The sequence below is a fragment of the Neovison vison genome, chromosome 1 (genome assembly GCF_020171115.1).
Source record: "Neovison vison isolate M4711 chromosome 1, ASM_NN_V1, whole genome shotgun sequence".
Lineage (NCBI taxonomy): Eukaryota > Metazoa > Chordata > Mammalia > Carnivora > Mustelidae > Neogale > Neogale vison.
The window spans coordinates 217,555,488-217,577,815 of NC_058091.1; the positions used below are offsets into that span (position 1 = coordinate 217,555,488).

At 35.3% G+C, this 22,328-nt stretch overlaps 1 protein-coding gene across 1 annotated transcript in view; it reads right to left on the minus strand.

Annotated features, from left to right (window-relative positions):
- Nucleotides 1–22,328, minus strand: part of FCHO2 (FCH and mu domain containing endocytic adaptor 2) — a 133,333-nt gene that overhangs the window by 81,794 nt on the left and 29,211 nt on the right. The window contains exons 3-6 of the mRNA XM_044267358.1: nucleotides 17,650–17,724; nucleotides 15,276–15,417; nucleotides 15,032–15,184; nucleotides 5,082–5,186 (exon numbers count right to left, since the gene is read on the minus strand). Coding sequence (XP_044123293.1) covers nucleotides 5,082–5,186; nucleotides 15,032–15,184; nucleotides 15,276–15,417; nucleotides 17,650–17,724 — 475 coding nt within the window. The remainder of the gene's footprint in view (nucleotides 1–5,081; nucleotides 5,187–15,031; nucleotides 15,185–15,275; nucleotides 15,418–17,649; nucleotides 17,725–22,328) is intronic.

The following is a 22,328-nucleotide window of genomic DNA, read 5'->3' on the forward strand; positions in this document are numbered from 1 at the left end:
GGAAGCCTGCTTCTCCCTCTCCCGCTTCTCCGGCTTGTATTCTTTCTCTCATTGTTTCTCTCTGTCAAATAAATAAATAAATCTTAAAAAAAAAATGATTAAGACATAGCCTTAATTATTTAAAAATATCTTGAAGCATGAAGCCACATAGAAACTCAAAGCGTGATTCAGAAGCAATTTAGAAACTGAGCTGGGTTTTTAAGAGGGGGTAGGGGATCTGCTAAATATCAATTTCCTCAGAATTAGTAACTACTAAACAGAGTAATTAATTCAACAATGGGACTACAGCCTTAAGTATCTGAATATAAATAAATGAACTTTCTTGAACAAATCAGACTTTTCTTCCTTGAAATTTCAAATAATACATTATATGTTAATTTTTTTAATTTTAAAAAGCACCCTAATACTGTATTCATATGTACTGTTACATTAATTTTTTTTTAAAGTATAATTTTGGGGACACCTGCATGGCCAAGTCAGTTAAGCATCTGACTCTGATTTCGGATCAGATCATGATCTCAGGGTTGTGAGATCAAGCCTGGCAAAGGGCTCCACGCTCAGCAGGAAGTTTGCTTGGGATTCTCTTTCTCCCTCTCCCTACACCCAGTCCCCCTGCTCTATTCACATACTCTCTTTCTTGAAGAAATAAATAAAAATAAAAAATAAAAAGTACAAGATGAGAGGCAACTGGGGATTAGGGGGGTAAGGAAAGGAATAAATGAAACAAGATGGGATCGGGAAGGAGACAAACCATAAGAGACTCTTAATCTCACAAAACAAACTGAGGGCTGGGGGGGGCGGTGGCTGGGTTATGGACACTGGGAAAGGTATGTGCTATAGTGAGTGCTGTAAAGGGTAAACCTGGCGATTCACAGACCTGTACCCTTGGGGCTAATAATACATTATATGCTAATTTAAAAAATTAAAAAAAAAAAGAAAAAGTACAACTTTATCAGCCACTCTAATACATACGGGAAACAAACCATAAGAGACTCTCAATCTCAGGAAATAAACAGAGGGTTGCTGGAGGGGAGTTGGGGGGGAGGGAAGGAGTTAGGGGGGAGGGAAGGGGTGGGTGGGTGATGGACGTTATGGAGGGTATGTGCTATGATGAGTGCTGTGAATTGTTTAAAACCGATGATTCACAGACCTGTACCCCTGAAACAAATAATACATTGCATATTAATTTTCAAAAAATTTTTAAAAAGCACCCTAATACTGAAAGTCCCTAATCTGAAGGTGTAGTTTAAGCAAAATCTCAAAGCTTCCTTGAATGAGCCACCTGTTTAAACAAAATCTCCATATTTTTCCAGTTTTTAAATATCATTAAATGTTAATAGTAGAAAACATACACATGAAGAAAATTCACAATTTTTATTATGCTTTTTCTTAACCCCAAATGAAAATAATTAAACCAAAATATTCCAAATAAATCCTAACCTTTTTCATCCCACACATTCAACTTCTTTTTCCACTAGTAAAGAAATACAGGTCCTGTCACCCAAATCTGATTTTCACTACACTGATATACCCCATCCCACCGGGATTAGGTCAACATGCTAGGCCTGGAACAAAGAAAGATGAAAATGTAAAAGAATTATTTTCACTTCTAATTAACTGAAATTAAAATTTAAAGTCTACTACCTATTAAGAAATGATAGCCTGTTTTGTTGTTGTACATGTGTGATAGAGAGACAGAGGGAACTTGAAAGAGGACAAACATACACACATTAGCACAGTATATACCATCACCTTTACTTAAAAGCAGCATGGTTATACATCTGCTCAAATATATTAATATCCTCATCTTACAAGTAGCAGAATAAACAAAATGCCAATTTGGAGGGGGGGAGGAAGTAATGAAAAATAAAAGAAATGAGAGGGAAAAAGGAGTGCTAAAAATTCTTTCAAAACACTTTTATAAAATAATATAAATGAATAAAAAACTGATTCCAGCAAATTCTAATTTTTCCAAATTAAACAGCTGAAAGTAAACATTTTCTGACAGAAACTAGTCATGTTGATGCCAAATTAATGAACCAATAATTGTCTTATAAACAAGTGTTAAGGTTTCAGAAGCCAAAAGAGCACTTGCTTAAGTCTACAATAATCGGTTGCTTTAGAAATTGAAGTTTTTTTCTTTCACTAGAGTTAGACCCTTGTTTAATACAATTAACTAAACCGTTCTTGAAATATTATCATTTCCCAGCTGCCATGACATTATTCTTCCCAGTTTTCTTCCTTGTCTGGCTTGTCCTACTTGGGTTTCAGCATCCCTTCTTCAATCAAACTGTCAATGATGAGTCTCTCAGAGCTTGGTCCTTTCTTCCCCACACTCTATTCAAAGATAATGTCATTATGACTTTGAGTACTGACAAGCCCTTATTTTACACAGGCTCATAATCCTTCATTCAAAACTTTGGAACGAGATGTTTGAGAGTTCAAACATTTTTAATTTTTAAAATAAAGATAATGTGGCTTTGTTACCATATCTTTCACAATACTGAAAGCAGGATCTACAGTGGCATCTGTTTATCAAACACATTAATATTTCTAAAGGAAAACAGGTATATTCAATGTAGGTGGGACAAATACATAGCCTTACATCAGTTCTGGTCAAGTTTTGCTGCCAAATTCATTTCAGAAAAAAACTTGGTTTTTAGAGATTCTGGATTTCAGAATTGTAAACAAAGGACTGTGAACATTAATTACATTCAGCCCAGATTTTCTGGCTCTTCCAAAATAGCCCACATGAAGTCTCCAGCTTAAGTACAGGCGGCTCAAAATTAACATGTTCAGAATTGAACATCTGATCCTCTTCCAACTCCTCAAACTAATAGTTCTTCATCTAGTCTTTCCATTCATTTCTAACCACACAAACTTATACAAGCCAAAAGCCAGAAGAGATTCTGATTTCCCCAAGAATTCCCCCATTCTCTAATCCTTGACATCTCCAAACACAGTCAATTCTCTCTTCCAACCACCACACTGCCCCTCATCCTAACCTGACCACTCTACTTGCCTTCCAAACTGAACTCTTGATTCTCGTTCGGCCCAACTATAATCCATGCTCCACAGAACTGCCAGAATTATCTTTTAAAATGAAGATCGGGGGATACCTGGATGGCTCAGTTATGCAACTGCCTTCGGCTCAGGTCATGATCCTAGGATCAAGTCCCGCATTGCATATAATCTTTCAGTGTCCTCCAACCGCTTTTTAATTTTTTTTTAATTTTTCTCTCCTTTATTTGACTTATGCACTGTTCTTTTTCTTTCTTTTTAGAAAGTTTGAGATTATTTCTAGCTTCTTGGGATTTGGACACATGAAAAAATGTCCAATATCACTGGCCATCAGGGAAATACAAATCAAAATCATAATGAGATACCACCTTACACCAATTAGAATGGCAAAAATTAACAGACAAGAAACAACAAATGTTGGCAAGAATGTGGAGAAGGGGAACCCTCTACCAACTGCTCTTAAGAAAACCTAAGCCCTCACTACAGCCTTGTCCTTATCTCTTTCACCTCACTTCTTACCACTATCTCTCTTCACTCACTTTCATGAAACACTATTTAATTTCTACAATGTGACAGCTCTTTCATATGTCTGGGTCTTACACCCATGGGTCCTCAATACCTGATGCACTCCTGCTCTAGAATGTGTCTCTTTACTCATTCTTCAAGTCTCAGTTTTAAATCCCACTTTTCCAAAAAAACCTTTCCTAACTACCAAATCCAAATCAAATTAGGTTGCTCCTATTATTCTATCTCATATAATCCTTCTTTTCCCTTGTAACAGGTTTAATAATTCATAACTTTATATTTAATCAGGTATTTAATGTTTACCTCCCTCCTCTATATTGTATAGTCCACCTAGAGCAGGGAGATATTTGTTCTATTTACACATATACTGTATATACCCAGCAACTAGCACCGTGCCTACAAACATGGCAAGTAAAGACGGAAGAATATATGCCTGCAAACAAGCATGAAAGGATTTTGATTTCTGAGATGTGACTCATTCATCACTCTAAGCAGGAAGACTCCCTAGAATCCAAAAAGGCAGCTTCATGAAGTCCTTCTTCACACTTATTGAATGCCTACCATGGGAGCTATTTTAAAAGTGGTGAGGAAATAATAAATCAATTTCTGTTTTGATAGAACTTACATTTTAGTGAAGGAAGACAGATAATAAAAATATATATATATGGGTAGAAGAACCAGTGTGCTTTACTACATTCAAATATGATGACTAAGAATAATGTTCTAAAAAGAGCTTCCTTCACCAGCCTCAACAGATTACAAAAGATGAAGAACAGCTCCAGCCAGCCCATGATGATAAGAACATAACCCTTGCTCTTATAAGCCACTGAGATATGGGGGTTTCTTCATCACCCCAGTATACCCAGCCTACCCTGACAGATAAATAAAATTCATGGCATATTAAATAACAGGTGCTAAGGAGAAAAACAAGACAAGAAAAAGGTACAAGAGGATGGGGGTATGAGTTTTAGATATGATTCATAAAAGGCATCCATCTTAAACCTAGGCCTTTAATTAAGGCTCTAAGAATATCAAATGGTCTATAAATTATCCCAAGCTTATGGGAGACAAACTTTTTTTTTTTTTTTTGAGACAGACTCTTTTTATTGTCTGTCCTCCCTAACTAAAATGGAAGTTCTATGAGAGCAGGGATTCTTGACTTTTTGTTAATGGCTATATTCACAGTGGTGAATCATTTGTAATTTTCTTCTCAAGCAGAAGTCAATTTTACAATTCATACATAAGGCTAACTAACAATCACCTGTCTTCATCATCTATCAATATCTTCACTTTCCCCCATTCTCTTTAAGCAGCCTCTTCTGATACACTTAAATAATCCTTTATAATGTGATAGTTATTACATATGGTCCTCATTGCCAAAACAAGACGTGTATCTTTAAAACAGCACTAATAAAACATACACATTGTACATTTCAACATTTCTAATACTAAAAAATTATATGACACAAGAATTATATTATTTCTATCAGTAAAACAAATATCCTGTTTTAGATTTAAAGCTTAAAAATACCAACCTGAGCTGTTTCTGTCATTTTCTGTTCAAAATCAGCTTTTGCTAATGCATACTTCTCCACATAAAGTTTATAGGTATCTGTAGCTTTCTTAGATTTAACAGCTGCCTGTAACAAAACAAAAACATTTTTAACTATAAAATGACCTATTTTGTTTCCTGATATAAGTTCATTTGAAATAACTACTTAAATGCATTTTAAGGGATGAGGCCTATGGTGTGTCCAATATGACATAAATTAACTTTAACATCTCTTTTTCAAGTCCTCATTAGTAATTATTTTTGTTATAGTCACAGAATAACACAGAAACTAAATGTTGATTCTCCTTCCCGTCTGATGGAATGTGCCTTGAAAAGTTAAATACTCTCGGGTGGGAGGTTGGGGTACCAGGTGGTGGGTATTATAGAGGGCACAGCTTGCATGGAGCACTGCGTGTGGTGAAAAAATAATGAATACTGTTTTTCTGAAAATAAATAAATTGGGAAAAAAAAAGTTAAATACTCTCATTTTATAACCCAGAATAGTATCATATAACCACATTATAATGATATGATGTTTTTAAGAATTCAATCAACAAAAATGTGACAATATGATCAGAATATGCTTGACACTCTTTTCTATACCTTCAAGTCTTCCTTCCTCCCACAACATAAACATATTCCATTTAATGTCTGATTAATAATTATAAAGGTACTCAAAAATTGAGAAAATCATTTTCTTTGATGTTTCTCAGTTTCTAGTATGCTCCAATAAATCTATAAATTTGTTTATAGATTTTTTCAAGATTTCTATTATTAAAAAATTGTTATTGCATTATTATAGCTCAAGTTTTATCAAAATTACTTATTCAATTAAAACTTAATATATTAAATATTAGGTAGTGAGGAATATGAAAATAAATTTTCTTCCTAAAGGACTTCATGAAAGCAGTAGAACCTATTTTTACCTAGAAGTCAGTAGAATGCAACAAAGCCATGGAAGTAAAGATAAATTCTATGGAAATATAAATTCAGTAAGAAGAAGACTTTCTGTAACTTGTAGGTTCAAGCAAACATATGGTTCCAGAAACTTGACTATTCTCAAAGGACTGATTGATTTGGACAAAGGAAGGTTGGGAGGTGAGGAGTGTAAGTGTAAGTAAGAGTTTAAGAAGATCAAAAAAAAAAAAAAAAAAAAAGGGAAGGGGCACCTGGGTGGCTCAGTGGGTTAAAGCCTCTGCCTTCAGGTCATGATTCCAGGGTCCAGGATCCAGGGTCCTGGATCCTAGAATCCAGCCCCGCATCAGGCTCTCTGCCTGCCTCTCTGCCTACGTGTGGATCTCTGTCTGTCAAATAAATAGAATCTTTAAAAAAAAAAAAAAAAAAAAAAAAAAGGAAGATAAAAATATCTCCATTTTCTTGACGAGTAAGAGAATGAAGAATGAAGAACACTTCAAGCCAGGGTTACAGAAGATACAACTGATGATACCAGACAAGTAAAAGTGCTACTAAGTGCCACTGAGGGCTAAGTAAAGCTGAAAAACATGTAATTTGTACAGAGCCAATCAGAAAGAACATGTAATCATCTCCTGCTACATTCAGGAGTCTAAAAATAAGAATTAGAAACAGAAAGTTGGGTTTACCTGAAAGGCTGGGATTGGCAAGAGATGTAGACAGTCCTACTCTCTAAAAAGGCCCCTCTCTGGGTATCATGCTGAGTGAAATGAGTCAATCAAGAAAGACAATTATCATATGATCTCTCTGATATGAGGAATTTGAGAGGCAGGGTGGAAGGCCTGGGGGATAGGCAAGGAAAAAATGAAACAAGATGGGATCAGGAGGAAGACAAACCACAAGAGACTCTGAATCTCACAAAACAAACTGAGGGTTGCTAGGGGGTGAAGGGTAAGGAGAGTGTGGTTGAGTTATGGACACTGGGGAGGGTATGTGCTATGATGAGTTCTATGAAGTGTGTAAGCCTGATGATTCACAGACCTGTACCTCTGGTACAGGGGTAAATAATGGATTATATGTTCATAAAAATAATTAAATCAAACAAACAAATAAAAAAAGGCCCCTCTGTATGCTTCTTAATATATAACTACATACATTATATTAAACATGTATGGTCCACGCTTTCCTGAATTCTTAAATAAATAATATAGGATGCCACTTTATCTTGTAGCATAAAGAAGGCTGATTTTGGAGCCAGAAGACTTGGTCTTAGAGTTTTATATAGTTCTCTCATTCCTAAAATGGGAAGAATACCGCCTATTTTTTAACGCTTTAGTGGTGATGAAATGTGACTTATGTAAAATGATCGGGACAGGGACTGGCATATAGTTAAAGCTACAAAATAAATGGTATCAGCCATATTATGGTTTCTGAAAGTAACACCAACAGGAAAATATAACTGTATTTTGCTATTATTGTATCTAAGAGTTGTACTGAGTTCTCCACCCCTAGAGTAGAAAGTGGTTAAAACCTATACTGATTTTCTAGTTTATTCCTATGGATTAAAAAATAAACCTCTTGGGGCGCCTGTGTGGCTCAGTTGGTTGAGCAACTGCCTTCGGCTCAGGTCACGATCCTGGACTTCCAGGATCAAGTCCCACATCGGGCTCCCAGCTCCTTGGGGAGTCTGCTTCTCCCTCTGACCTCCTCCTTTCTCATGCTCTCTCTCACTCATTCTCCCTCAAATAAATAAATAAAATCTTTAAAAAAAAAAATAAATAAAAAATAAACCTCTTTTCCCATTGTCTCAGGCCCTTTGACATTATTTACACTACTGTTAGTATATTTCCCCTGAAGTCCTGGCCTTGTTTAAACATGTAACAATTAGATGAGATGGAAATTTGAAATTTAATACCTTCACAGAAATCGCAGGTAACAAATTGGCTAGATCTGAGAAAAAATTTTAATGGTATGGTTATCTGGGTTTCCTTTGGCTATCTGGGTTTCTTGTTTGTTTTTATAGCAAGAGACTTCAGTTTCTTCTACCAACTACCTGTATTTTCAGTCTGTACAAGAATGGTCAGCAACGTACAGTCCATGGAGTGATTTTCAATGACAGAGCCTCACAAAATAACGTAGTCCCACTAGTAGCCCCTTCTTTGCTTTTGCCCTACTCTAACACCTGCTCTTTTTTTTTTTTTTCCTACTCCTGAATGAAGATTTGAATTGTGATCACTTAGAGATAACTGCAATTTGGAAAAAATTCGTAAAAATGTTAAAGTCCCCCAAAATAAGGCTATAATGATTGTGGCTACACTAATTTATTTTTATTTGTCTGGTTAATAAATTAAAAGTAATTTATTTCATGATATCGTCCCTGTTTTCTTTTTACAGGTTCTGTACAAAACAGGATACCTCTCCTTCTAAACTTACCATTAAAACCTCTCTCTAACCTCTTGTTCTGTACTATTTAATACTTTCGCTCCCCACAAAGAAGGAAGCTTCTTGAATACAGAAGGGGAGAATATGTATTTTAGCTTGTAGTAACCTTCATAACATCTAGCATAATGACAAGCACATGATAGAAACCAAAACACTTACTACTGCACACAAATTATCACTTCATAATCCAACAATCAGAAAAATACTTGAATAAAACATTTAAAAAGCCAAGACTTTAGTCTTTCACCTCTGTTTAAAGTAAAATAAACTCTTAATTTTTATTATATTAACAAACAAGAAAAATTCAAATACTATTGTTTGCTATAATGATTATTTTTCCAAGTAAACACATATGCTGTGTTGCAGATGATACAATGACAGTTTCTCACTCACAAGGAATTTGTAATCTAACAGGAATAAAAGATAACTGCCTAGAGTGCCATTACTCCTTTAAAAGACCTATGATATATTTCTACAATGTGAACAAAGCAATTATTTTACATTATTCATTATACTTAGTTATAGGACTTAAAGCAGCGTCTGAGCGCCTGAGTGGCTCAGTCATTAGTCTGCCTTCAGCTCAGGTCATGATCCCAGGCTTCAGGGATTGAGCCCCACATCAGACTCCTTGCTCGGCAGGGAGTCTGTTTCTTCCTCTCTCTCTGCCTACTTGTGCGCGCTCTCTCTCTCTCTCAAGTAAAAAAAAATTAAAAAATTAAAAAAAGTTACAGGACTTTAAAAGATGGAAAGAAGTTCCTGAAGCATCATTTCTTCTTCCAATAGTCAGTCTCTAGAATTCAAACTAGTTTGGGTACTCAATTTTTTACTGAATCAATAGGTTTAGAAACAATTCTAAAAATTTAAACCAGCCTACTTTTCTTAACTTTCTTTTTTCCTCCCGGAATGTTCTCACTGTAAAACTATGTCTACTTAGTTTTCAACTCACCACAAACTTATTTGTCCACTATAGCCAACCATAAAATTATTTTCTTCATCTCAAAAGTTCAGATCAGGATCTTACTCAGAATATAAAAGGATAGGTAAGTCTTCTGGAGCATATTTTCTGATACGAGGAAGTTGGGGAAAATTTCACTCCTCTTATTTGGAGGCATGAAGGAACAGAGAAGATACCTTTTAAAGTTCTAACTTAGATTTTTTACATCAGCCCTCACTCTCCAAAAGTAAAAATAATAGGCCAGAATCCTACGGAAATTACGTACCAACTTAAAGAAGTATCTTGGAAAACTAACAAAAGGAGTACTTCATCATAAAGGAATAAAACGAAAAAAATTGTTGACACAAAGTGTTTTGAGTAAGGAAAAAACCAAATTTAAAGAAAAATAAGGGTATCATATAAAAAGATGTAGAGGCAATTTTAGAATGTAATTGTATTGGGAACATCTTGATTTTTTTTAAAGCAAGAAAGAGCCCTCAGAGGAAACAAATAGCAACACTCAATTGAGTCAAAACAACTTTCTAAATAGTATATATACTTAGAAATACTGTAAATTCTAGGGTAGAATTATAAAAACAATATCCCAGTAGTTACAAATTTGACCACTTCCACAAAGTCATTACTAAAAAGGGAAGTTAAAGCATTTTTTCTTAAATGAGGAAATTACACTTTCAAAAAAATAGCTACATTCCTTCTCACAAAAAAGATGGGCTTTAACAAGTTACCTACTGATAACAAAATAAATCCTACATTTTATTGATTTCCCTACCTTTTTAAATAAATTTACCAATATACTAGGAGAAATATTTGTGTTTAAGTGCCTGTGATTGCCAGGGTGGTGCAGTCGGTTAAGCGTCTAACTCTTGATTTTAGCCTGGCTCCTGATCTCAGAGTCATGAAATTCAGGTCCATACTGGGAGTCTGCTAAGTTTCTCTTCCTCTTCATCTGCCCTTCCCCACCTCATGCTCTCTCTCAGAAACGTAAATTTATTAAATCTTGGGGGGGGGGGGAGAATAAAGCATCCCTTCCTCTAAGCTGTCCACATGACTACAAAAAGCACAATCTACCAACTTACAACCCTTGGAAACAACCATATGCCACAGCTCTGCCTACCATGTTAATGAAAAGGAAATCCTTTAATCTAAATCATTACCTTATATTAAACCTTTTTTGCTTTATATAAAAAGATTCAATCATTTCTTTAAGCCTGACTTCTAGGGACCATATATTCTGCAAGTGGTCACTACACTTAGTACACACTAGGTACTAAGTTAAATCTGCTGGGTTTCACACACACACACACACACACACACACACAAATAAAGAGCACTATTTAGTCAGGATTACTTTTTAACCCTTTGGAAAATTTCAAATAGCATACTTCTGCATTAATGATATGGAATTCATACCAATTTATTGACCTGTATGTTATTGACCTATAGGAACTATTCCTATAGATCACATTTTAAAAAATGATCTATTTTGAAATATAGTTGGCTTTATCCATATTTGTTCCTATCTTTTTCATTTTTTGGAAAAAAAATTGATTATTAAACAGACAAAGGGAGGCCCGATGTCCTTACCAATCCCATTCCCACTTGCTCTGCAAAGGAAACTCCCATTATGTAACTCAGTGTTTACTGTTCCTTGAACAGTTAATTATACTTGAAAAGGTTTTCTTACAGAGAATTAAAGATTATGTGAAAGGCATCAAAATCTACATATTCTTATGGAACTTTGTTTTTCTTGCTCAACATTATGCTTTTTAGATTCACCCAGGTCAATGACTCATGTCATTCTAGTGCATTCCTTTTTTTTTTTAATAATAAACATTTTAGAGCACACAAAAGAAGTGCAATAAACTCCATTAACCTATGACATAACTTCAAGATTCGATCCATTCTTCCCCTTCCAATATTTTTTTGCTACAGTATTTTAAATCCCAGAACTATCATTTTACCCTATAAAATTTATTTGAACTGCTGAGTAGTCCCATTATATGAACCAGTCTTCTGCTGTTAAACATTAAAGTTGTTTTACATAATAAGAATTTTTTTCCAATTTGACAGTCAACTTATTTATTAGAGGAGTCTAACTCACTTATATACATCATGTCTTTGGTATATTTGAACTTACTTCTTCCAGCTTACTTTGAGCTTTTTGCCTACCATTCTTTATTTCCTCCTTCCTTTTCTATCAATAAATATTTTTTAAAGATTTTATTTATTTGACAGAAAGAGCGATTAAAAGTAGGCAGAGAGACAGGCAGAGAGGGAGGGGGAAGCAGGCTCCCCGCTGAGCAGAGAGCCCCACACGGGGCTCAATCCCAGGACCCCGAGATCATAACCTGAACCCAAGGCAGAGGCTTAACCCACTGAGCCACCCAGGCGCCTCCTTATCAATAAATTTTAATATCCTCTTCTTTGTCCTTATTTAAAAGACTTATTAGACTTTTATTCTTTTAGAAGTTAGGCTTAATGTACCTACTTGATTATTACTAACTCTGATATACCATTAATTTATAAAGTACACCATTATCTTGTGTACCATTAAAACAGAAAAATGTTATCATCTAAAATATAAAATAATTCTTTCTTATCACTTAAAATTCTAATTTTATACTTCTAGAAGAGCTCTTTTAGACTTAGAAGTATACTGATACAGAATAAAAAGGAAAACAAAATGAATTATCTGAATTATATCTTCCACATATTCAGATGTGAACTTTCTCAATTACTTTCCAATTGAGAGACTGCTGAGGTGTTTTTTCCCCCACACAATATTATCTTCAATGTCATCAAGACCATTACTGATGTAGTACCTCTTAAAAATGCTCATTATCTCCCAATTTTCTTCTAAACACCAGTGCTCACATTTTCTTGATCTTACCAGAAGGTCTCAACAAAAAGTTTTTAGACAAAAACCAGAACAATTCTTTCCTCAAATCGTCTTAAGATGGTCTGTTAACTAAAACATGAAAGTGCTGCAGTTGTCCAATCATGCTACCACACAGAATAACCAAGTTCACACAGGCAATAAAAATACACATATATATGTCACCTTATCAACAGTGATAATAATGATATCATCAGCAGAAAATGCATTCTGATTGCAAAGATGTGAGAAAACCAGAAACACCTGGTAGCTTTTAATATTCTCTTTTTCTCTGGAGTCTAGGTCTGAGTTTACCTTTATGTAACCTACTTAACACCAAGAATGTACTTTCAATCTGGGAACTCTTTTTTTTTTTTTAATATTTATATATACATATATATTTTCTTAAGTTTTTTTATTTTCTTAAGTTTTTATGTTAATTCTAGTTAACTTACAGTGTTGGATTCATCTGTGGACTACTGAATTTCCTCAGGTGTAAAAAATCCTGAGCTATGAATTCTTTAAATATTACTAAACAACCATTCTTTCCATCTTCTTCTGGAATTCACATCAGATGAATGTTGGTAACCTTTGTTTTTGTTTTTTTATGATTTTATTTATTTGAGAGAGAGAAAGTGCAAGAATGCACATGAGTAGGGGAGAGGCAAAGGGAGAGGGAGAAACAGACTCCCTCCTAAGCACAGAGCCCAACCTGGGGCTCAATCCTAAAACCCTGAGACTATCACCTGAGCAGAAGACAGAGGTTTAACTGACTGAGTCACCTGGGTGCCCCAGTAATCTTCATTTCTTTGTACTAATGTTCTGGGTGGTTCCCTCAGTACCATCTTCCAAATTCAGTCTTTGACTACATCAAGTCTCAAGTTTTAGAGAGCGAGCGAGCCTGCACAAAGGGAGAAGCAGACTCCCCACTGAGCAGGGAACCTGATGCATGACTCAAACCTAGGACCCTAAGATCACGCAAAGGCGGACCCTTAACCAACTGAGCTACCCAGGTGTCCCAAGTTTGTATTTTCTATTACTTTTTCCTCAATAACCACATTTTTCATCTCCAAGTTCTCTAATTAGCTGTTTCCCTATCAAGCAGACCTTATTCCATTATGCCTTAATTTTATTTACTAGTTTATATTCATTATCTCTTTGAACATACTGAACACAACCTTTTTTGTTCATCTATTTTATAAATTTAAATTTTATCTTGAGTGAATTCTTCTTCCAACTGGTAAATTTATTGTTGTCTTAGCACTAGATTTCTTGGGTGTACACTAGAATTTTGGTTGTTCACTCAATTCAAATGGGAGGTTTCTTGTTTTGTCCCCTTCGCCTCTTCTCTCTCACTCCATCAGTGCTGTGGGACAGATCCACAGAATGCAATGTAAATGTCACCAACTAGAATTGTGTTATGTTTTATCCTTTGTGCTCACCCCACCTAATAGTTTTCATGGCATTTTGTGCCACCCCTCAAAGTCCCCAATTTAGTATCAGTCTTATAAAGGTAGTTTTTAATTACTTCCCTGAAAGAATATGGGGGATATGGCCAAAAAAGTGATGAAATGTTCCTTAGCTTGATTTGGGTCAGAATTGTGTCCATTAGCCCCTACCTTCTGATAAAGCTTTACCCTTAGTCAGCAGCCTAAGAGTTTTCTTTTTTTCTACCTATATTGCTTCACAAAGACAATGGGACTCCTTGTGCTTTATCTCAGATGGGTAACACTTAGTCCCTTTTAAGAAACAAGAGCTTAAATTCCACAGCCTAACTTAGGACTCTGAGTCCAGCAAAACCAGCAAAACCAATCTCTACACACCACTTTCAGTTTCCATTCTGTTTCTGGTTCACAGAGACAATATTCTACTTTTTTAAGTCCTATAATTTTGTTCTGTTTTCCCTTATCATATTTTATTTACAAATGCTGTGTCTGGAATGGTGTTTTAAAATAGTAAACATGCTATGACTTATCTTTTTCTCCTTCCCAACTTTTATTTATTGCACAAACATTAAAGGAAATCAGTTATGCCAAAATCCATCAACTGTTTTGATTTTTTCCATATTCTCTTCTAGTTTCTGTCCATATATATACACTTCTATAATTACTGTAATTGCTAAAATACAGTTACAACTTGTTTTTTTTTTAATGGATATTTCCCATACTTTAGAAAAGCTTTCAAAATTATCACTCCCTATGGCTCATTCCTAAAGGAGATATAACACATCAAACAAGTGAATGGTTAATTTAGACTGTTCTGAAAGGGGTAAAAAATCTACTTTCACTTAAAACGCCGAGTGGGGGAAAGGATTGTGGTTTACCGCAATACTACATAAATGTCGTCAAAGTCAGCAATAAATCACCCACAACACATATTTTAAAGCTTATCTTCAAATATCTATGCCTTTCTAAGTATACCAATCTTGACTAAAAAAAAATTATACCTTACGTTAAACCCTACACCAAGCAGTATCTTATCAAGTATCTTATTATAAAAATAGCCAACAAATGTCAACGGAAAAAAGAAATTATTTCTTTTTATGTATCTGCTAATGTATTTTTTTTACACAACACAACATATTCTACAAACCTAGCTCTTTTTCACTTAGGTAAATCATGAACACTCGGAGGCACAGTACAGTGTCTTCATCTTTAGTATGAGATCATTCTTGAGTGTCTGAGGATTAAATGCAGTCATTTGTTTAAAAGGGCTTTGAAACCACAGAGATTATTTTTATTACAATTACCTTTTCTATTTCTCTTTGTGTAGCTCCTTCCTTTTTCAAACGTTCCTGTTCCACACACTTGGCATTATAATTTTCCTTGGATTTCTGGAGGGCCTGAGTTATGCTTTGAATGGTTTGAACAGCTTCCAGAGTTCCTGCAACTTCTTCTTTAGTCTGTGTGGTATGAAATGATTCATCAAAACAAATGAACTGTAAAGCACTCAATATTTCATCTATCATTCCTTTAGCAGGAAAAAACTGATACCTTTTTATGAGATTTTACTTGTTCTTCTCCATACTTCTGAACTTCCTTTATTAGTTCTTGTAATTTTCTAACAAGATCCAAGTGACAGTTTGCTAATTTCTCTGTAGATGTTTTGAACACATCCCACACTGGTGCAAATGTTCTAAGGGAAAGAAAATATGGAAATTATTTAATAAAAGAAAAGCTTGAGGCTCTAAAACAGAACCAACAGAGAAAGTATTATATTCAGCAATTTTAATTAGACAAAATAGGAAATTAAAATAAAGCACAAATGAAATGACTGACAGACTAAACAGTGATTTTTTTAATCCTTGGTTAATTAAAATATTTGGACCTTAAGTACACAGGAGGAATCAGTTAAATATTTATCACAGGTCTGGCCATGGCCCTCTCTTAATTATATCATACTATTTTCTGAGTTGATTTGGTTTTTTTTGACTTGTATCAGAAGCCTTTCTAATCACTGCTAAAAATCAGCTTTTAACAAATTTCAATTTTTGGCTATTTAGTGCTCATTTAAAATGCTTCATCAAAAAATAAAAATTCCGGGGCGCCTGGGTGGCTCAGTGGGTTAAGGCCTCTGCCTTCGGCTCGGGTCATGATCCCAGGGTCCTGGGATCAAGCCCCACGTCGGGCTCTCTGCTCGGCGGGGAGCCTGCTTCCCTTCCTCTCTCTGCCTACCTCTGTCTACTTGTAATCTCTGTCTGTCAAATAAATAAATAAAATCTTTTAAAAAATAAAAAAATAAAAAATAAAAGTAAAAAATAAAAATTCCTCTGAATTCAAACATGCAAACTCAAAGGTACACCACAGGATTTTATAAGAATCTTCATCATTAATAATCATTTGAGAATTATTTTATTTTTTTTTTAAAGATTTTTTTTTTTAATTTATTTATTTGAGAGAGAGAGACAGTGAGAGAGAGCACGAGCGAGGAGAAGGTCAGAGAGCGAAGCAGACTCCCCATGGAGCTGGGAGCCTGATGCGGGACTCAATCCCGGGACTCCAGGATCACGCCCTGAGCCGAAGGCAGTCGTCCAACCAACTGAGCCACCCAGGCGTCCCTGAGAATTATTTTAATGCTGTTACTTGAAATCTTGTTTCAGATCACTTTATCTATGTACTTTAACACTAAAACAGTCCCCTTTCCACTACATGGTACGTGAAACATGACATACTTTCCTACCACTTTTTCACAAAACTGAGAATTTAGTGTTTCTGCAGGTTCAAGTATATCTAAGAATTACTACATTATTATATCTTGGATAGTACTTAGGATGTCAGTGCTTAGCTTAAACCAATCTGGCCAATAAGGAATGATCTAAGGATAATTTTATCTGTTTTCCCCAGATAACTACCTAACATATTTTCAACATCATCTGTTTTGCACCATGACCAGACCTCTACTTGAAAACAAACAGAAGCACAAGGCAAAAGGGTAGAGAAAGAAATTACTTATCCTAATATGTACTCTGTCCCAATTACTATATTTCCTATCCAGCGAGAATGCTAACTCACAGTTATCATTTTAAGCAACAGTAAAGAAGTTCAAAAAGGGAAGTTAAGATTCTTAGAATAGGGCTGTTCTGATTAGATCTCACCCCACACTTTAAAAGCTAAATCAGCATCAAATCTGGCAAGGAGTTAAATGAAAAATATTGAGAGTAAAAATAGATAACTGGAAAGTATCCACTCACGACAGCACCAAAATACATGTACATCACTTCAATGTAAACCTGATACATGACAGTGTGAATTTCACAAAGCAGGAAGATGAGGAGTGTCCCCTTACCAAGGATTCTTTATATTGTAAAGGTGTTCAACGCAAGACTTCTCTAAGTAGAGGTTTCTTTAAGGAATGTCAAATATCATTACATTTTTAAAAGTCTGATATACAGAACATTTTTTCAGTCATGTAATACACATTAATGTATAATAAACAGAAAAAAAGAAAACTGACCAGTCTAAGCTATGTTTAAGTGCAAAAAATACAAAGAGGAAACAATTTCTTGGCTAAATACCCATCAGTAAGATGTTAATATTTAAAATCTTTATAATCTTAAGCAATGACACTACCTCGTAAATACATCCATTATTTATGAGAACCACACATTCCAAAAACAGAAATGCTGTCAACATCTTTATTATCAGGAAACACAGGTGAAGTCAATCCATGTTTTTTCTACCTCCCACCTGATAACTAAAAATAAGGTAGAATTTCCTCTAATAAAACCACAACCAAATAAGTACATTATATGTTGTTATATTTATGAACAAGAACTTAAATATTCTCAAGAACTGTGCTTAAATCAAAATTGAAAAAGAATTTTTCAAAAAAAAAAAGAAAAAGAATTTTTCAAAGAAACTAACTCACCCAAGTTGTGAATAATTGCTTGCAGATTTTGCTAGTTTCGTCATTGACCTGGAGTATGCTTCTTCTATTGTAGCTCTGTTAAATCAAATTTCCATAGGATAAGAGCTCTCAAACACATAGAAAAATTATCAAATATAATTAAAACTGCTGAAACAAAAAAACTCAAATTATATATTAAAAATAAGTAGGTACTGGGGTGCCTGGTTGACTCAGTAGATTATTCGACTCTTCACCTTGGAGTCATAAGTTCAAGCCCCAGGTTATGTATAGAATTTATGTAAAAAGGAAAAAAAAAAAAAGTAGGTATGTGGTCATGATACTTAGGTATCTTAGTCCCCTCAAACTAAAAATATCCAAACCAAACTTATTTCAAACTTTTCCCCAACCCTATGCCCACAAAACCTAGCTCTCTTGCAAAAAGAAACTGTTAACAGCTGTATGTAGAAGAATGAAACTCGACCATTCTCTTACACCGTACACAAAGATAAACTCAAAATGGATAAAAGACCTCAACGTGAGACAGGAATCCATCAGAATCCTGGAGGAGAACATAGGCAGTAATCTCTTCGATATCAGCCACAGCAACTTCTTTCAAGATATGTCTCCAAAGGCAAAGGAAACAAAAGTGAAAATAAACTTTTGGGACTTCATCAAAATCAAAAGCTTCTGTACAGCAAAGGAAACAGTCAAGAAAACAAATAGGCAACCCACGGAATGGGAGAAGATATTTGCAAATGACAGTACAGACAAAAGGTTGATATCCAGGATCTATAAAGAACTCCTCAAACTCAACAAACACAAAACAGACAATCATATCAAAAAATGGGCAGAAGATATGAACAGACACTTCTCCAATCAAGACATACAAATGGCTATCAGACACATGAAAAAATGTTCATCATCACTAGCCCTCAGGGAGATTCAAATTAAAACCACATTGAGATATCACCTTACACCAGTTAGAATGGCCAAAATTAGCAAAGACAGGAAACAACATGAGTTGGAGGGGATGTGGAGAAAGGGGAACCCTCTTACACTGTTGGTGGGAATGCAAGTTTGTGCAGCCATGTTAGAAAACAGTGTGGCGATTCCTCAAGAAATTAAAAATAGAACTTCCCTATGACCATGCAATTGCACTACTGGGTATTTACCCCAAAGATACAGATGTAGTGAAAAGAGGAGCCATCTGCACCCCAATGTTTATAGCAGCAATGGCCACGGTCACCAAACTGTGGAAAGAACAAAGATGTCCTTCAGCGGACGAATGGATAAGGAAGATGTGGTCCATATACACTATGGAGTATTATGCCTCCATCAGAAAGAATGAATAACCAATTTTTGTAGCAACATGGATGGGACTCGAAGAGATTATGCTGAGTGAAATAAGTCAAGCAGAGAGAGTCAATTATCATATGGTTTCACTTATTTGTGGAGCATAACAAATAGCATGGAGGACATGGGAAGTTAGAGAGGAGAAAGGAGTTGGGAGAAATTGGAAGGGGAAGTGAACCATGAGAGACTATGGATTCTGAAAAACAATCTGAGGGTTTTGAAGGGGTGGGAGGTTGGGGTACCAGGTGGTGGGTATTATAGAGGGCACGGATTGCATGGAGCACTGGGTGTGGTGCAAAAATGATGAATACTGTTATGCTGAAAATAAATAAAAAATAAATTAAAAAAAAAAGAAACTGTTAACAGTAACTCTCTCACTGATGGAACTGTGAGTTTTTTCACACCTTTAAACTTCTGTATGTCTTTTTTAACATACTGTATCACACAAGGGAGGTACTTTGATCATCTAAAAAAAAGTTAATACAGAAAAAACATTATCTCAATGGGTAAGTTTAACAGCAACAAAAAGTGATTCAATCTCCCGCACCAGTAAACTAATACAAAAACCTCCTGATGATGAAAACCAGAAAATCATGAAGAAAGGGTCTAACTAAAAGGCATCAGAGAGCTCAGGAGGCAATTAACAATGAGTAAGCCAAGATCTAAGAGAAGGATATTCAAAGAAATAAGTCAGATACATTGGTCAGCTTCTCCCTGGGGGGCATCTAGAAGCAGAAACTGAGACTAAGAAGAGGAGCAGAGTTTTTCAAAGCCTCACAGGGTAAGGGAGACAAAACTAGATCGAGATTTACCAGAGATGGGAAGCATGGAAAATCCCATAATGTTAAGCTGACACTCAATGAGTAAGGATAAACCTAAGTAGGCAAGCTTTCAAAGGCACTACCAACTGTATTTTTTCAAACCCTGATACTGGATCCTGGTATGGATGTCTTACACACATTCATAAAGCATCAGGCACATAAGCAAATAAGACAAAGGAACAAAAACCCAGTAAGAACAAATTAGCAATGTTCCGAATGCTGAGATTATAAAGCTTAGATTTTGAGTTCATATATTATCTTCAAGGAGATAGTACATTAAAGCAAGAATCTGCAGGGCACCTATCTGGCTCAGTCACTAGAGCATGTGACTCTTGATCTCAGGGTCCTGAGTTCAAGCCCTATACTGGGTGTAGAGTGTAAATCAATCAATCAATCAAGAATTTCAGTAGAGAAATAGAAATCATTTTTAAAAAGTGAAGGAAATCATAGCAAATTTGAAAAAAAGATACAAATTCTTTATCTGAAAAATACAGTATCAAAAATTAATATCTCAACCCATGAGGTTAAATAGCAGATTCAATACACTACAGTGAGAAGCAGTAAACCAGAAGAGAAGTGAGAAGACTCTATCCTGGTATAAAGCTCAGAGAGAGTAAAGAACGGAAAACAGAGAAGAGAAATGGAAGAATGGAAAACAGAAAAAGGACAAAGTAAAAAAACCTAATGTATAAAGGGGCTGGGAGAGGTCAGAAGAATTATTTCCAGAAATAATGATGGACAATTTTCCAAAACTGGCAAAAGAGAGCAAACCACAGATCCAAGTAGCCCAACAAACCCTAAGAGTATAAATAAAAAGAAATCTATACCTCACCACATAGTAAAACTATGTCTACCTAGGTGACATGTTTACACCTAGGTGAAAAGTGCTGAAAATGAAAGGCTAAAAGAAAATCTTAAAAGCAGCTAAACCCTTCCCACAACCAAATATTACCTTTTTTAAAAATTTTTTATTTTTTACAAACATATATTTTTATCCCCAGGGGTACAGGTCTGTGAATCGCCAGGTTTCAAATATTACCTTTAAAGAAGCAACAATTACTGATACCTAACATCTCAACAATAGATACTGGAATGATCTTGAATTTAAAAAAAAAAATTTCAATGAGCACCCGGGTGTCTCACTCAGTTAAGCATCTGCCTTCAGCCTAGGTCATGATCCCAGGGTCTTGGGATTGAGTTCCACACCAGGTTCTCTACTCAGCAAGGCAGTCTGCTTCTCCCTCTCCTTCTGCCTCTCCCCCATGCTCATGCTCTCGCTCTCTCTCTCTCAACTAAATAAAATTCTTAAATAAATAATTAAAAATCCAGTGGCATGCAAAACTGTGCAACTCCTAGAAAATAATAACATAAGAGAAAACCCAGAAGATCTTGGATATAGTGATGTCTTTCCAGATAAACAACAAAGACCTATGACAGAAATCAGTAAGTTGGACTTCATTAAAATTAAAAATTTCTGCTCTGTGAAACACAATGTCAAGAAAATGAGAAGTCACAGACTGGAAGAAACCATTTGCAAAAGACACATTTGAAGAAAGACTTATCTCAAATACATAAAGAACTCTTGGAACTCAACAATAAGACAACAATGAGAGGGAAACCTGGGTGGCTCAGTTGGTTAAGCAGCTGCCTTTGGCTCAGGTCATGATCCCAGAATCCTGGGATGGAGTCCCACATCAGGCTCCTTACTCGGCAAGGAGCCTGCTTCTCCCTCTGCCTCTGCCTGCCATTCTGTCTGCCTGTGCTCGTTCTCTCTCTCTCCCTCTCTCTCTGATAAATAAATAAAATCTTTAAAAAAAAAAAAAACCCAACAATGAGATTTAAAAATGGGCCAACAACCTTAACCAGACATCTCACCAAAAAAGATATAAAGGTGTCAAATAAGCATATAAAAAGAAGCTACACATCATATGTCATCAAGGAAATCTAAATTAAAGCAAGATACAACTATATTCCTATTATAAGGACCAAAGTCTGAACCACTGAGAAAACCAACTACTAGCAAGGCTGTGGAGCAAAGGAATTCTCCAACATTGCTGGCAGAAATGCAAAATGATACAGCTACTTTGGCACAGTTTGGTAGTTACTTACAAAACTAAACATACTCTGACCATATAATCCAGCAATGGAGTTCCTTGTTATCTACGCAAAGGAGTTGGAAACATGTCCACAAAAAAACCCGCACACAGATGCTTATAGGACCTTTATTCATTACTGCCAAAACTTGGAAGTAACCAAGAAATCTTCCAGACAATGGAGTATTATTCGGTACTAAAAAGAAATGAGCCACCAAGACATGAAAAGACATTAAGTCACCTTAAATGAATACTACTAAATGAAAGAAGCCAATCTGAAAAGTCTATTAGATACTGTATGATTTCAACTATATAACAACTGGAAAAGGCAATCAGTGAAAAAGAGCATAAAGAATTCCTAATACAGTGAAAATATTTTACATAATACTGTAATGATGGATACATGTCATTATCATTTGTCCAACCCATATAA